Source organism: Pristiophorus japonicus, chromosome 11 (assembly GCF_044704955.1).
Source record: "Pristiophorus japonicus isolate sPriJap1 chromosome 11, sPriJap1.hap1, whole genome shotgun sequence".
Lineage (NCBI taxonomy): Eukaryota > Metazoa > Chordata > Chondrichthyes > Pristiophoridae > Pristiophorus > Pristiophorus japonicus.
The window spans coordinates 154,424,065-154,442,009 of NC_091987.1; the positions used below are offsets into that span (position 1 = coordinate 154,424,065).

General features: G+C 44.1%; 1 protein-coding gene across 6 annotated transcripts in view; it reads left to right on the forward strand.

Moving 5' to 3' along the window:
• Window positions 1-17,945, forward strand: part of ap1s2 (adaptor related protein complex 1 subunit sigma 2) — a 39,888-nt gene that overhangs the window by 9,043 nt on the left and 12,900 nt on the right. For 4 of the 6 annotated variants that reach the window (XM_070894204.1, XM_070894205.1, XM_070894203.1 and 1 more), the window contains exons 3-4: window positions 2,715-2,823; window positions 4,604-4,741. In XM_070894204.1, the coding sequence (XP_070750305.1) occupies window positions 2,715-2,823; window positions 4,604-4,741 (247 nt within the window). Of the gene's footprint in view, window positions 1-2,714; window positions 2,824-4,603; window positions 4,742-17,024; window positions 17,126-17,945 lie in introns of all 6 variants that reach the window. The other 2 variants (XR_011595913.1, XR_011595914.1) reach the window with 1 other exon arrangement.

Consider the following 17,945-nt stretch of genomic DNA (forward strand, 5'->3'; position numbering starts at 1 on the left):
GTGCAGTATTCATCAAACCAATCCAATTTCCGTCTTGCTGTTTTCTGCCTCTAAGGCAACCTTGATCTAGGAAATGTTAGTTATGAATGAACATCTTCTGTTCAAGTTAAGTTTGATTTTATGCGGCCATTGAAATCGATGAGACGAGTAGCAAATGGGACAGCAGACCCTCGGACTGCAGTTAAGCCCGTGTTGCTGCCTGTGTTTATGTAAGCAGCATGATGTAAAATCCTCACCCACTCTTCTCCTCTCCCACTCTTCTCCTCTCCCCTCCTCCACGACTGATAAATTATTTTTGTCCATCACCCACTGCTGCTCTCGATTCTTAGTTGATGTTGCTTGAGCCAGCGTCACAAAGCTATTGCAGTCTCGAGTTTGTCTACCCTGTACAGCAGTGCAGTGGTGTCCGGTAGGAGTTGGGAGCCACCGGTACGTGGGGAAAGCAGGTGAATGCCCCTGTGAAAGGGAGGAGTGGCAAAACTATCTCAACCATTTTAAATGAAGTTTACTGGAACTAGGAAGTTTAGGTGAAACGTAAAGGACTGTCACAATCAATGTTCCCTCTAATTTTATTTTCCTTCGCGGGTCCTTTATAGAATCATAGAAATTTACAGCATGGAAGGAGGCCATTTCGGCCCATCGTGTCCGTGCCGACCGACCGACCAAGAGCTATCCGGCCTAATCCCACTTTCCATCTCTTGGTCCGTAGCCCTGTAGGTTACGGCACTTCAGGTGCACATCCAAGTACTTTTTAAATGTGGTGAGGGTTTCTGCCTTTCAGGCTGTGAGTTCCAGACCCCCACCACCCTCTGGGTGAAGACATTTCCCCTCGAATCCCCTCTAAACCTTCCCCCAATTACTTTAAATCTATGTCCCCTGGTTGTTGACCCCTCTGCTAAGGGAAATAGGTCCGTCCTATCCACTCTATCCAGGCCCCTCATAAATTTTATACATCTCAATCAGGTCTCTCCTCGATCTCCTCTGTTCCAAAGAAAACAACCCCAGCTGATCCAATCTTTCCTCATAGCTAAGATTCTCCAGTCCCGGCAACATCCTCATAAATCTGCACTGCACCCTCTCTAGTGCAATCACTTCTTTCCTGTAATGTGACCAGAACTGCACGCAGTACTCCAGCTGTGTCTTAACCAGTGTTTTAAATTTGCTTTAAATGTTGTGCGCGGTATCTCTTCCAGCAGCTGGTGAGCAGCCTGCGCAGGACCTTGTGATTGATGTGCGCCCACGCAATTTGGGGGCAACATTGGTCATGACCATGGCCTCTGACAAATTAATGTTGCTTTAAAACACTTCACAATTTTGCTGCGAAGACATAAGGGAACATTTTTGCCCCAATTTCCTGTAGTTGTGGTTTGTGCCTGTGGGCTCGCTGGTCTTGCTGGGAAATGAGCAAGAAAGCATCGAATAACCAATACCTGGAAGTGTTTCTTTATCTGGGGAGTGGTCAACAGCTGGAAGCATTGTCTGAAGGTGCGATTCTGAGCAGAATAATCTGGTAGTTTAAGAAGCAGCTCGATGCTGTAATGAGATCACTGAATGTCAATGATCTGATATCTTGTGTGATGTTAAGCTATTTGATCTGCTTGTCATTGTGTTTTCCCTGTGAGGCTTGGTACGTGTAGGGAGTCCTGCTCAGCTGCTCCCAACAGCTGACTGCACCAATTCTCCAGGTAGTGTGCTTTTGTCCGTCCTTGTAGATGCTCAGCTCTAAACTCATTAATGGGTTTGAATTCTGCTAATGCTATGGAAAAACAAACGTCGTTATGTAGCACATTTATATCGCATTTTTCACATCTTCAGGATATCCTGAAGCAGCACTTTATAGTACAGTGCGTGTCCAACTGGCATCTATCTGAAAGTCACAAGACAACTCCAACCGCTAGTCTTTTATGTGCACACCATACACACACACGAGAAAACTAAATGTCACTGCACCATACTGAGATGCAGAAGATGCTCCAACTCACCCCGATGCAATGGCAGGCAGGCAGTTCATTATAGAAACAAGGATATATAAATTTGACACAAAATATACAAAAACAGCAGGGGTGAGTTAGCTGCAGATTTTCCAAACCGTTGATTTTAGGCTTGTTTTTGTGATTTGAGCTTTCATTCTGCCTAAAACTCCATAAAAAATGTGTTTTTCACCGCCAATCTTTTATCTGACCCTTGCGGCAGGTTTCTGTGTCCATTCTGTGAGCCCTGACATTGCCTTATAGGTCCTGATATTTTAACATTACTTCTGTATCTCAGTATGGTGCAGTGACATTTAGTGTGTGTGTGTGTATGGTGTGCACATAAAAGACTGGCGGTTGGAGTTGTCTTGTGACTTTCAGATAGATGCCGTTTGGTCACGTGCTGTACTGTAAAGTGGTGCTTCAGGATATCCTGAAGATGTGAAAAATGCGATATAAATGTGCTACCTAACTGTTTTTCCATAGCATTAGCAGAATTCAAACCCATTAGTTAATGAGTGTAGAGCTGTTAATTAATTTTATTGTGCACTTAATTTTAATAAAGGTTTAAAATCCACATTAATATCAGATGCATGTATTTTGAGGTTATGCTCTAGAAAGTGTAAACCAGTATTTTGGTAAATAAAGTTCCTTCACTCCTTCGAGCTGATGCTGTGGTTTTGCTTTAAGGTAGACTGCAATGGTTTTAATACCTTGTTCGACTAAAATATTATGTTTGCATAGGTATGCCAGTCTTTATTTCTGCTGTGCTATTGAGGACCAGGACAATGAGCTCATAACGCTCGAGATTATCCATCGTTACGTTGAACTCCTTGACAAGTATTTTGGAAGTGTGAGTTGAAAAACCTTGATTCATTGCACATATAACATCAGCACTAGAGTGCAGAAAATGTGTTTGATCCTGAAGTTAGAAGGTGTGACTGTAAGAGAGATTGTGAAGTCATGTATCTTTCAGACAGTGCATTTAGTACAGAATGGTACAGATTTGTCCACTTGTCAGCAAGTTGTTCAAGTGCAATTTATGCCCATATATATTTGGCAACTGTGCAAAGAGAAAATCTCAAAATTCAGAGCAAAGTTCTGATCAAAATCCCAACTTAATCCAAATTGGAATTGACCAGTTATTAAGACCATAAGAAATAGGAGCAGGAGTAGGCCATACGGCCCCTCGAGCCTGCTCCGCCATTCAATACGATCCTGGCTGATAATCGACCTCAACTCGACTTTCCCGCCTGATCTCCATATCCCTTGATTCCCCTAGAGTCCAAAAATCTATCTATCTCCGCCTTGAATATACTCAATGATTCAGCATCCACAGCCCTCTGGGGCAGAGAATTCCAGAGATCCACAATCCTCTGAGTGGGTTCAGAGCAATGTACAATTTTAATGGTTTTCAAAGAAAGTGTATTTTAATGACCTATTTACTTTCTTCCTTCAAGTTGAATCATGTCATTTACTTATTTTTAACTCTCAAACTCTTTCTGCTATGAAAACTTTCCAAACAAGAGAACTTCCCCTCAGAGTAAGGAACCAGCTTATTCCCCAATGTGTTCTCATCCAAAGCTGTTCCCTCACTCTCTTTCCTCCCGTCCCCCCCTTTCTCTGAAGTTGGCTCACAGTGAGGTTTGATTCCACAGCTGCTGGCAGCCTAGCTAAGGAGTCGTTCTCCATTTGGACCCGACTATTTGGAGTATCTAATGACCCCACACACACGTTCGAGCAGAGGCTACACACAAATAGCAGCCAGGAGGAGGAAACCTGACTTGATTTGATTTCCCCACCTTTTCGCTATGGACACACATGTAGTGGTCTGAGTCTGTAATGGCTACATGGATTTATGGTCATGATTTTTAAACTGACCACCCGAATTGTGTGCACAAGTGATCTGTCCCTGGTAGATTTAAGATCTGAAGCCTTTTTTCATTCAACAAGGTTTATCATTGATCTAAGATCTTGAGCATGTGATGCAACTGAATTTGGAAAAAGTCAAGCAGCAATATTCTACAGATTTAAACCCATTTATTTTTGAAAGGCCAGAAATATTTGATGATGCCATATAACACTTATTTGCATGGTCCTTCCTGTCTATTGCAAATTTGAAGTATATTGGGACTTGAATCTGTAGGGTTATGGGTATTGGGAGTGGTAAGAGAGACATGGATAATGGAAGAGATAAGTCAAAATATAACATACAATATCCGTGCAATATGTAAATATGTGCTTTTACGTGTACTATATCGTAACAATTCAGCATCTTTTATAACTAAATGTGCACACTCCTAATCTGTGAAATTCCTTGCCACTATATTTTCATTGGACCTTCTGTCAAGGGTATGGTGATCAAACACGCACAACTTCTACTTACTGCACATAACATTTGTTTGAGAAAGATCAATGCATTACTATTGCTGGCATTAAGTTGCCCACTTTCCTCGGCTGGGTTGGGAAATTCTGCAGGTCCTGTATGTGCACAGTAGAATCTAATTTGGCACAATGTACTGAAAAGTTGTAGTTACTCAACTTATTAAAATATTATCTATGCTAATATTTAGTGATATTTAAACCAAGTATGCTGTGTAATCACCATTTTTTTGTTTTCCCCTCTCTTGAAGGTTTGCGAACTTGACATTATCTTTAACTTTGAGAAAGCTTATTTTATCTTGGATGAGTTCCTGTTGGGCGGGGAAGTGCAGGAGACTTCAAAGAAAAATGTACTCAAAGCAATCGAACAAGCAGATCTGCTGCAGGAGGTAAGAGCTCCAGAGTGTGCTTGCCAGAGCACTAGCATGCTGTGTTTTGACAGGAGGAATTGTGATCCCTGTACTAACCCTAACTGGAAAGCACTGCTTAGATTGCAATGCACAATCTCTGTGTTTTCCTTCCATTTGTATTTGTGATGTTCTATGTGATTTGCAGTTGCATGTTGGTATCTCATGACAGAATATGGAGGCAGAGGTAGAATATATTAAAATTGTTTGCGTGCGTGTGTCCCCACACTGTTTTGTTCTTCATTTGCTTAGGTGTGGTTACTTAAGGCCCCCGTTGTAAATGTAGATTCTTTTCTCTCAATCTGGTTCAGTAAAATTACTGAGTCGAATACATCTTGTGCTTTGAACAAAACAGTCTTTATTTTACCGGCCGGCAAGACCCATCAGACAGAAGATATACTCTCTCGATAGAGTGTACACACTCCCTACGGATAAGTGAAGTTCCTTCGTAAAACGACAACAGTTATACAGTTTTGAAAATAGATAACAAAATACAATTAGATTGACATTCTAACTCAGCCACTCATTAGTCAATCTATATGAGATGTTTTTACGAAAGCTCAAGCATTGCCTCTGAATGTTTCAATTTAGTGGTGTGACTACCAGCTGAGACCTTGCAATTCTGCAGATTTATCCATATATTCATTTCATGTTACAATTTGTTATTGGCAGGATTAGTAACTTGAAACCTTGAGAAAGACTGTTAACTGTGCTGATGTTGCACTATTTGCAATCTGACATTCTCCCAGCTATTCTGCCATGGCTTTATACATCCAGTTTACTTTACTGTTCTTAATTCCATATATTCCGTTCAGATATCCACACCGTGATCCCTCGGATCTGACTATTTCTGTCTTCAGAGAGTAAAGTAGTAACACTGTTTTAAAATCTCTCCAGTCTACCTTTTGTTGTGCATTGTGCTTTTTGTCTCCATGTGTCTGTCCTCCTTTCCCTCGAGAGCTCAGCTTCTCCTTTGTGTTTGCCACAAGTTCTGTTAGTTTGGCTCCTCCTTTGTTACTTATCTGACTTTTATGCTTCTTGCTGAAACTCAGAAGCTAGACTCACTTCTACGATGCTTATCAACAATGTGTTGCTTCGTAGAGACACATCTACAGTATTGTAGAACAAATAGGGTATTGAGGTAACTTGGTAGCTGAACATTACTGTGTACCTTTTTCAGACTAATTCTATTAGTCTTCAGAAGTGCAATATCTCTCTAATTCCAATTATTACCAGGAGGTATTTGCATGACAACATTACTTGTGCCTGTTCAGCCTGAACTTGATGGTGCACAATTTCAATGTTTGACCCTGAACTGAGCTTCAAGACCCATAATCCTGTTCATCATTTATTCTACCTCTGCAACATTTTGTGTTTATGCCATTACCTTAGCCCTGCTGCAACCTTCATCCACTCATCAACCTTCATCCACTCATTCGGGCTTGATGACTTCTCATCAAATCTTCTTACCTGCCTCCTGCGTTGTACTCTACGTAAACTCCAACTTGTTCAAAACTCTGTTGCTCACATCCTATCTTTGACCCTTGAGCTTATGGATCTCTTCTTCAGTGGATATAAAAGTTCTATGGGATTATTCAAAGAAGCGCAGGGGAGTTCTCCCGGGGTCCTGGCCAATATTTATCCCACAACCACAGCATCACTTTTATTATTAAAAAAAAAAACCCCATCTGGTCATGTATCCCGTTGCTGGTTGTGGAATTTTGCTGGGGGAACTTTTCTGCCGTGTTCCCCACGTCACAATAACGCCTACTCTTCAATAGTACTTGAGCGTCTGTAAAGCGCTTTAGGATGCCCTGAGGATGTGAAAGGCACTATATAAATACAGATCCTTTCCTTTACATTGATCCATACAGATCAGGCTGGTAAACTTCTATCCACGGAGCAAGCTGCTTCGCAGGTCATTAATCGGATCAAAGTTGGACCATTAACTATGCACCAATATTCTAACCAGTAAACCTGAAAAAGCTTACGGACACTATCATGATTGAGTACTGTTCCAATACATCAATCACAACAAACTGTTATCTGTTAATTTGGCTTTAAAGCAGGCTAGCTTCCTTGTAACATTTTCAACCTCTTAGCCCATAAAGGGAGCAATTCTGTTGAAGTCTAGCTACCATCAACACATCTAAAGCGATTAACAAAGTATTGGCATTGCTGCCTCATTAAGAATCTGGCCTCTTGTTAGCAAGTGCTCAAATGGATATACAACATCATCAGAGCACACATGAGGTCATAATAAATAGGTCCTCTTTTCAACTGCAGAATCTACAAGGGATCCCTCTGACAATTGCCAACTTATTGACTTCATTGACTTGATGTATACCAATAGTGACATTGTTATCTCTGCTGACAATACCGTCTCCATACTGTACTCCCACGCTCCCACTCCAGGGACTTGAACACAACAATGCAGTGCAGTGCTGAGGGAGTGCTGCACTGTCAGAGGTGCCATCTTTCAGATGCGACATTCAGGTGGACGTAAAAGATCCCATGGCAGTATTTTGAAGAAGAGTAGGGGAGTTATCCCTGGTGTCCTGACCAATATTTATCCCTCAATCAACACCTAAACCAGATTATCTGGTCATTATCACATTGCTGGTTGTGGGAGCTTGCTGTGTGCAAATTGGCTACCGCGTTTCCCACATTACAACAGTGACTGCACTCCAAAAGTACTTCATTGGTTGTAAAGCGCTTTGAGATGTCCTGAGGTCATGGAAAATGCTATACAAATGCAAGTCTTTCTCTCCTGAAATCGTGGTAGGCGTTGATAGGCAGAACTGGATAATGGCTTTACAAATGATATTCAATACCGAGCTGAAGCCAATACTGTTAGATTGATGCTGATGTTGCCCACCCATCTGCTCTCTCATGTCTCACTTGAATTGCAAACATTAAGCTCCTTTGCTGGATGATCGGCACTGAGACAACCATGGCAACGTTTTTCTCCCCTCATTGTGGAGTGCCGTTATCCTATTGATTCGATATTAGATGATTGAGATGTCACCTTTAGCAATGATAGCCAGATGCAATGCACTACTGATGGACCTATCTGTATATTTTTTTATGCAATGAAATATGAAAAAAAAGCTGGTTTCAGCTGTTTTGCATGGTGATGTAGTGCTAAGTTTAGATGAACTTATTTGGCAGCATAACTTTCATTTTGTGATGACCCAGCCCAATGTTTCCTACTTTTGTTATTGCCACATCCTACAAAAGGATCAGTGCACTATTGGCACATCGCTTCCTAATTTCTGAGTCAGCAGGTTGTGGGTTCAAATCCCACTCCAGGGACTTGAGCACAAAAATCTAGGTTGACACTCCAGTGCAGCGCTGAGGGAGTGCTGCGCTGTCAGAGGTGCCGTCTTTCAGTTGCCAGATTATCTGGTCATTATCACATTGTTGTTTGTGGGAGCTTGCTGTGCGCCATACTGGCTTCGGCATTTCCTGCATTACAACAGTGACGACACTTCACAGGTTCTTAATTGGTTGTAAAGCACTTTGAGACGTCCTGAGCTGGTGGAAAATGCTATATAAATATAAGTCTTTCTCTTCTGAAATCATGGTAGGCGTTGAGGGCAGAACTGAATAATGGCTTTACAAATTCCATACCGAACTCGAGCTAATACTGTCAGATTGATGCCCACCCATCTGCGCGCTCATGCTTGTAAACTCAGTTGAATTACAAACATTAATCTCCTTTGCTGGATGGTCTGTACTGAGACAATAGTGACAAAGGTAGCTTGAAAAACAAATCATCAGATTGGGAACCCTTTAAGTTGCCACTGGCAGTACGTGTATGCACAATGAAGGAATATTGAAGAGGAAACTGCTCCTGGATTCGGGTATCCACATTCAGCCAGCGGCCTTGATGATGCAGTCTTTGACTTCAGACCAGAGGCCGACCTGTGTAGATACTGGATTCTTTTCCCTTCAATCTGTTTCAGCGAATTCACTGACACGAACACTTTTAGTCTTGGCAACATTAGACCTTTATTAGAGATTCTCTGGCCGGGACCTGTTAAGATAAAGGGAACACCCTCGATTTGAGCCTGCCCACCTCTCTCTTGACAAGTCTCGTTACAGCGCGAAACCACAGCAGTTATACATTTTCAAAACAGAACACATTTGATTAGCACTTAGTTCATCCAATCACTTTCTGCTTCCCCCAGTGGCAGGCCGACAGGTCCCCCAGGCAGGGCGGGCACTAGGCCTAGCTTGTTTACAGTTTCGGGGCTTCGTATTTCCCTATTTTACGGCTTGTTATAGCGTCTGACTCATACCTGACTTCGCTTTTCGGGTAACTCGTGTTTGACCACAACTCTGAGTAACCTTTTTGTGTCGACATTGCAAATATCGCAGCTTGACATTTTCTTTTAGCTATCTTCCCATGATCCTTTTCAACTGACACATTCACAACTCTTCTATTCACATTCTCACCTGTAACAAGACTAAAAGGATATGGTAAAGCTAAGCCAGCAACAAGAACCGCCTGCCTTCAACAAAGTAATCATACCAGAGTACTTCACAAAACGCAGGAATGGATATCGAGCAGCAGTAAAAGATGCTGGCTAACGACATGATCAATGATTGTAGATTATGTTCACCAAGTGTGGCAAATGATGGCCTTGTGAGACGTTGTGCCGAATGGTAGGATAAATTTAGCTCTCTTTCTCTGGTCTCCCGGAGTCAGATTTGTAGGTTGTTGTGTTGAAGATGATTAAAAGAGTTGATAAGGTGGACAGAGAGAGACTATTCCCTCTGGTGGAAGGAGCCCAGAACAAGGGGGCGTAACCTTAACTTTACAGCTAGGCTGTTCAGGGGTGATGTCAGGGAGCATTTCTTCACACAGCGGGCAGTGAGAATCTGGAACTCATTTCCTCCCCCCACCCCCCCCCCCCAAAAAAAAAAGCTGTTGAGGCTGGGGGTCAATTGAAAATTTCAAAACTGAGGTTGATGGATTTTTGTTAGGATGGCTATTAAGTAACTGAGCAGAGTGGAAGCACAGTGGAAGCGTGCTGGGCCCATAACCCAAAGGTCAATGGATCGAAACCTTTCTCTGCTAGCAGCAAGATCAACTATTTTCACTCAGTTGTTAACCTGTGGAATTCCCTGCCGCAGAGAGTTGTTGATGCCAGTTCATTGGATATGTTCAAGAGTGAGTTAGATATGGCCCTTTCCCCATTTCCCCCCCAGACGTGCTGTTCTCTGTCGGGGTGTTGGGCAAGCAGCCTACTCGTGGACCTCTGTCAGTGCGCTGGTGCAACCTAGACACTAAGCTGTGCATAGGAGTGGCCTTGGCTCATGTGGGTTGCTGTCTTTGATGGCTAAACCCAAGCTGAGGTGCTTGCTGTGTGGGGTATCTGGATTGTCACTCAGTGCACAGTGTACTTGTACACTAGCAATCGGCCCCCCCTTCACCCGATGTCGCATTCACCCTATTTGGTGTGATGTTTTGACTGTACTCTGGACATTTTAATATGCATGTGTTCTGTATCAAAATGAAAGTCAGTAGCACTTTTGCTGTGGATGGTGAGTACATCTATTTATTTTGAGATTTCGATTATAAGAAGCTATCCATGTTACAAAGAAATGATTGTGTGAATCTGTGAACCAGTTATTTAATGGTTGGTTTATGTATTTACAATAATGAATGGCATTGGGTGTACTTGAAAGTATATCGAACCCCAGATTTGGTGCTAGTGTTTGTACAGGTGGAAAACCCAGAGTGCATGTACAAGCCCACAATCAAATCATCCCAAGCCGCCAATTGCTGGTGTAGTGTATAAAATCAGTGAGTGAGGTAACCATGGGCATATTAACTAGAGCTGCCCAAATACAGGGAAATTCTGATCTGTCTTTGTAGGAATGTTGACGTGGGAAGTTGAAGGAATTCATGTATGGGGAGAGTGCTGAGTGAAGTGACACACTATCATTTAAATTTGAATTTCATCATCCTGCCACCATTTGCAATCGTCCTGGGTTCCTCTAACCTAGTGACCCATTAAGGTTTCAAGATGTAAATCTCTTCTATTCTAACTATAAACAAATTTAATACGTAGTTTCATATTTCACCCATTCTCTGACAATTACAATGTACTTGCCCTAGAATAGATGAATAATCACTACTTTTAAGTCTACTTACATTTAGTATTTACTGCAAATCCAAGACTCAAAAAATGTAGTTCCTGGTATTGGCCTCAATGAACTGAAAGCTTGTGTTTGTGCATAAGACCAATGCAGTGGATATTCTGTGATAACTGCCATCTTGTGGTCTTTCATGGCATAAATTCAAGGCAGAGGTTTAATGTTGGCTGTTTATCAAACTGCTTGTGAATTGTATCAGTTGACATTGCAACCTCTGTCAATAATTCTGAGCCCAGTTCAGAGATGAGTGAAATGATGGAGGAAACAAAAGGTAAGATGACACTGATGTGCGTTAAGAATAGCTCCATGGGTAAATGCACTGCCCTGGTGTGGCCGCGAGTTCGATGCATTAGGAAGGTCACTGGTTGGGTTGCTGATCTCACCCGAACTTCTGTTCGAGCTCATGGAAAGTGCTCGGTCCTTTCCTCCGGTTACCATAGTGCTAGAAGTCTAAACTCTCTGTCACAGTTATGCATTTTAAAATCTGAGATAGATTTATGTTAACCAAAGTTATTAAGGGATATGGGGCAAATGTGGTTATATGGAGATGGGTCACAGATCAGCCATGATCTCATTGAATAGTGAAACAGGCTCGAGGGGCTAACTGGTCCCCTCCCTATGTTTACAGGTCATCTCCTTTTGTAGCTCACTCTCTCCCTGGTTTCTGAGCCAATTAGTTTTTAATTAACTTGAACTGGTGCAGTCAGTAACTATTAAAATCATTCTCCAAGCTATAATCTCTGCACATCAGTTCCTGTGAGTTTTTAAGATGGATGAGCTGAGTTGGGCTGTATCAATCTGTGTGCTATCACAAGCTCCATTCTCTGGTTTCCACTTGAGGCCATGGGCAGACGAGCAGTGCCTGAATTCTGGCACAGTAGAGTCCAGGCTGTGATTAAAGAGAGAGGGAAGGCAAGGAAAGAGAAAGGGGAAAAGAGCATGCGATTAGCTGCAGTTCTTTCCCCACACTACCTTGCCCTGAGGTTGAGCTTTGAGAACCTCTCACACAATGACAGCTCTATAACCAGCTCTGAGGTGTACATTCTTTAGGGTGGCTGGCCATTTGCTTCTCCGCCCCATCACCTTGGTGGTAAGGAAGTGTGTGCCATCTGTCGGTAACTTCCGACGGCAGCATAGTCGATCAGTGAGCCCTTTTATTCTTCACAAAGAGGAATGTCCAGCTTGGTTAGAGCGGTGTAGTACTGACTGTTAACAGCAGATTATATCATCTGCCTTTTCCATTGTAGATTTGAAAAAACCTAACTTTCATATTTGAATCCTAATTAATGGGTCTTTATTCCCTAGTTGCTGTCACACCCATCTATCTCTATTTTCAGACTAGCATGTATCCAAACTATTGCATTGAGTGTTTAGTCTGGATAAATGAACTGCCTTTGATTCAAAGTGTATCTATATTTATTTAAAAATTGCCAAGACGCACATCACCAGCAAATGGCAATATTTCAGCATTGGTTTTCTGTTGTTACGGTTTCACGTTTTGTCCTACACATGTTCCGCATGTGGTGGACTGATGGATATTAATTATGGTACCTGTCCTAAAATGGTGCTATATTAGCACAGTTTTTGATTTATATTCTCTCTTGTACTGTGCTAACAAAATAGCTATTTAACAATAATTCGATTTGTTTTTATAAATGGCTTCCTACCCCTGTAGTTGTAGGTCATCCTCTCCCTGCTGCTCATACTTACCACAGAATGAACTGTGCAGACACGGCCCTGGGGACCAGTGAGGGAACTCGGCATTCATTCTCACAGGCCACGTGTAGCGATGGTATGCGCCTAACGCGAGCTCCTTCTGTCTGTTACCTTTGAGCTTAGTCGTAACATTGGGAACTTCTGCAACAGGGACACTTGGCTGCGCAGTTTGAACTCCCTGGGCCTCTGTTTAGCAAAGGCTGCTTTCTGATTGGTTCATTTAAACTAATGCGATACCATCATTTTTGAATCAATTGGGATACAACCCAGAAAATGTAAAAACGCTGTTAGTGGAAATCTGCAGGACAGCCTCGCTGGGGGACGCATCGGTCCCAGTAACACCGGTCAGTCCGAGAGTCTCACTGGGGGGGGTCCCAGTAACACCGGTCAGTCCGAGAGTCTCACTGGGGGGGGTCCCAGTAACACCGGTCAGTCCGAGAGCTTCACTGGGGGGGGTCCCAGTAACACCGGTCAGTCCGAGAGCCTCACTGGGGGGGGTCCCAGTAACACCGGTCAGTCGAGAGCCTCACTGGGGGGGGGGGGGTCCCAGTAACACCGGTCAGTCCGAGAGCCTCACTGGGGGGGGGTCCCAGTAACACCGGTCAGTCGAGAGCCTCACTGGGGGGGGGGGGTCCCAGTAACACCGGTCAGTCCGAGAGCCTCACTGGGGGGGGGGGGGGAAGGAGAAACACCGGTCAGCAGGAGAGGCCAACATGTAAGCAGCAGGGAATAGGAGCTGGTTCAGCCAAGCCAGGATACCAGGGCAGAAAAGAACCATTCACTAGTTGTGGCCTTGGGGAGTGTGGGAGGGGCGAGAACGATTTCTATTGTTTGGTGTGTGTGGATCTTTAGCTGTTAGCGAGTCCCTGCTGTTCCAGAGCATGTCTAGATGCAGAATAGATCTCTGCACCTTACTTTAAGTACGGTAGCAGTGGTGTGAATGTTTCTATTTCCCACACCCGGCCTGTGGCATCTGACACACACTACCTATCTCTGTGTGTTCTTTAAAGCTGCAAATTTCTTGGGTCTGTGGGATCACTTTTGTTTGCTTAAATTTGCAGTGTTTTCATATTGCTGTTTTTTTCCCCACTTGATTTCTGGACTGAGACTCCACCTGGGATATGACTTGAGCTTTCAGTGACTCTTGCCAATGTTTAATCTTGAAATACTGCATGCAAAAAGTTTGAGCTGATACAATTTCTAGACATCCTGATTTTGCCTGGGCAACATTTTTTTTCCACTTAGTGTGAAGTGTGTTATCCTATTGATTAGATATTAGATGATTGAGATGTCACCTTTAGCAAAGATAGCCAGATGCAATGCACTACTGATGGACCTATCTGTATATTCTTTTTATGCAATGAAATATGAAAAAACAGCTGGTTTCAGATGTTTTGCATGGTGATGTAGTGTTAAGTTTAGATGAACTATTTGGCAGCATAACTTTCATCTTGTGATGACCCAGCCCAATGTTTCCTACTTTTGTTATTGCCACATCCTCCAAAAGGATCAATGCACTATTAACACATCGCTTCCTAATTTCTGAGTCAGCAGGTTGTGAGTTCAAGTCCCACTCCAGGGACTTGAGCACAAAAATCTAGGCTGACACTCCTGTGCAGCGCTGAGGGAGTGCTGCACTGTCGGAGGTGCCGTCTTTCAGTTGAGACGTTAAACCGATGATACATCTGCTCTTTCAGTGCCATGGGATCTATTACATCCACCTATTTCGAAGAAGAGCAGGGACGTTATCCCTGGTGACCTGGCCAATATTTATCCCGATGTCAATATCACTAAAATAAAACACATTGGGCCCAAGTTTCCACATGATTTGCGCCTGATTTTTAGGAGCAACTGGTGGAGAACGGACTATCTTAGAAATCGCAATTCTCCACATTTTTTTTTCTGCAGTTCTAGTCAGGTAGAACAGTTCTACTTTGGAACAGAATTTTTTCTTCAAAAGGGGGCGTGTCCGGCCACTGACGCCTGATTTGAAAGTTTCCACAGTGAAAACGTACTCCAAACTAAAGTAGAATGGAGCAAGTGAAGATTTTTGTTGAACTGAAAAAACCTGTTCTACACATTAAAAAAAATCAGGCACAGGTTACAAATTAGGCGTCCAGAACGAGGTGGGGGGGGAGGGAAGTAATTAAATTCTATAATAAATCCTTATTTATACTTATACAAATATTATACAAATAAATCCAACCTGAATAAACATTTATAAGCAAAGAAAAGATTAAATAAACCATCTTCCTACCTGTGTGAAAGTGCTTCAGGCAGGCCTTTCGGGACCGAAGGCTGAACGGGCCGGCCCGAGAAAGGCCCGTCCCCAGCACCAGATTTACAGGTGGAGGGGGAGGGGAGGGGGAGGGGGGAGGGGGGAGGGGGGAGGGGAGAGGAGAGAGGAGAGAGGGGAGAGGAGAGAGGGGAGAGGAGAGAGGGGAGAGGAGAGAGGGGAGAGGAGAGAGGGGAGAGGAGAGAGGGGAGAGGAGAGAGGGGAGAGGAGAGAGGAGAGAGGAGAGAGGAGAGAGGAGAGAGGGGAGAGGAGAGAGGGGAGAGGAGAGAGGGGAGAGGAGAGAGGGGAGAGGAGAGAGGGGAGAGGAGAGAGGGGAGAGGAGAGAGGGGAGAGGAGAGAGGGGAGAGGAGAGAGGGGAGAGGAGAGAGGGGAGAGGAGAGAGGGGAGAGGAGAGAGGGGAGAGGAGAGAGGGGAGAGAAGAGAGGGGAGAGAAGAGAGGGGAGAGAAGAGAGGGGAGAGAAGAGAGGGGAGAGAAGAGAGGGGAGAGAAGAGAGGGGGGGAGGGGTTCGGGGGGGAGGGGGTAGAGGGAGGGGGTAGAGGGGGAGGGTGGGGGGGGGAGGGGGTAGAGGGGGAGGGGGGGAGCGCGGGTCGGGGGTGGGCGGGGAGCGGGAACAGGAGGTCGGGTCGGGTCCAGTCGGGAGGGCGGGGAGCGGGAACAGGAGCGCGGGTCGGGTCTGGTCCAATCGGGGGGGGCGGGGAGCGGGAACAGGAGCGCGGGTCGGGTCTGGTCCAATCGGGGGGGTGGGGAGCGGGAACAGGAGCGCGGGTTGGGTCGGGTCCATTCGGGGAGCGGGAACAGGAGCGCGGGTCGGGGGGGTGGGAGCAGGTGTCGGGTCTGGTCCGGAGGCAGGGGGGGGGGGGAAGCAAGAGCTGGCCGTGGGAGGAGCCTTATTCACGCAGCCCCAGTGAGGCCATTCAGCCAGGGCTAGGGGCTGCGTGCTTCGGGCCCCTCCCACACAGTTCGGCGCCTGGAGCTACTGCACTTGCGTGCCCACTGTAGTGCGCATGTGCAGAGGTCCCGGCACTGTTTTCAGTGCAGGGACCTGGCTCCGCCGCCCCACAGCTCGTGCTGGCTGCGCCGAGGGCCAGAGGACCTGCAGGTAGGTGGAGAATACCGAGGATTTTTTTAGGCGCACTTTGTAGCGCGAAAAACGGGCGTCCAGGTCGGGACTACGCCGTTCTAGGAACGTGTGGAAACTTGGGCCCATTATCTAGTCATTATCACATTGCTGTTTGTGGGAGTTTGCTACTGCGTTTTTCACATTACAACATTGTGACTACATTTCAAAAGTACTTCATTGGCTGTAAAGTGCTTTGGGATGTCTGGTGGTTGTGAAAGGCGCTATATAAATGCAAGTCTTTTAATTTGAATAGTTTTGTATTTGTGCATTCTGATTATATGCTAATTATTGCATGCATAAGATCAGATTGATGAAATCGGGAAATGATGTTGCACAGAGCATTTTAATCCTTTTGTCTTTTTTTGAACTAGTTTTGTTTTCTCAATGACTGTGTTTGTAATAAAGCTGTGGGTCCTGCCCCAGTTGTGCATCAATCACTCGTGTGCTCGACTTGGACTATTCACAAATAATTACTGATTTGTGCAGTATTTGTGCTCAGAGTTGAGATGCACATTTTTTCGAGCCCAGATTTTAATTCCAATTATTGCTGTAGCATACACAGGCCATGAAATAAGACACTGCCTTCTCTGAAACAACAATTTTGAAGCTATATGTGCCACATCAAAGTACTTGCACACTACTACATTTGGCAGTAGTTTTCAATTATGGTACAAGATTTCAACTTTGAATAAAGCAATTGCTTTATGTCTTGAAAATGGCTTTATACAGTAGTACTTCAGCTACTTATTTCATGTCCTGGTCTTCCTTGCACTAATGTGAAATAACAGCTTGCTGATTATTCTACCTATGACCAGTGTGCAGGATTGTTACTAAAGAAACAATGTGCTGCATGATGTATAATTGTATGAGATTGTTCTGTCTTGTTGATAACGGTGCTCCTGTTCCGGAGAAATGCTGGAGGGAAACCAAAAATTCTCACATGCTGCTTAATTTTGTGTTTTAGAACCAAAATGAAGACTGGGGAAGTTTGTCAGCTGACGATATCTTATGATTGAGAGAAATCTTAGGCTATTGGCCTGTTATGACTCCCCATCCAGACCATTGGTAACTATTTTCCCATTTGAGTGGCATGGGTATAATTTGGGAGCATAATGAATGATGCACGTTTTCAGAACCTCCGTGGCATTAATCGCTAAATTGCCTGATGTGGTAGGGAAAGGTTGGAACAAACATACTTTGAACTGAAGCAGATTGGTGATGGGGTTTATCCTAATTGGAATTTGCATGATTGCAATGACGTGGTGCCTTGTTGCTGCTCCTGTTGTTTAAAGCTAACATTGTTAAAACAGCAATGCTTAACTTGCAGCAGGCTTCTTTGTTAAACCTCCGTTCTATCTTCTGTTTAACATGCTGGTAATGTAACACTAGTGCATCAAAATCCATGGTCTGACACTCTGCGTAGAAGATCTTACAGAAGATCTGTCATCTCTTTGAATGCTGGTGCTTAAGGTGATGCTGTGCGGTTAGGTTTAAAATATAGTTTTAAACCATTTGGCATTTTGTTCGAGTGTTGAAGAAATAAATACCTCCCTAAAATGGAGAGGTGGGGAGTGAGATCCTGCACCATCGGTTGGGGATATTGGCGATGACAGGAGGCAGGTAAGTAATCTCTAGGATAATTCTTCCTTTGCAGAATCCGTGGTTTCTTGATTTTGAAAGGAATATCTGCTGAGATCTTTAATTTCCTCCCTTTTTTTATTAAAGTGTGCACAGATGTGGCAGGTGAAATTATTTACAAAATGTTTCCTTACTTAACGCCACTATGTAATCCTTCTGAATGGTAAATCACTGTCTTGTGTGCTGAAGAGGATGCCCTCATCATTGAAAGTGTAGGTTTTGTTGACGAGCTTGTCGATATTTTATG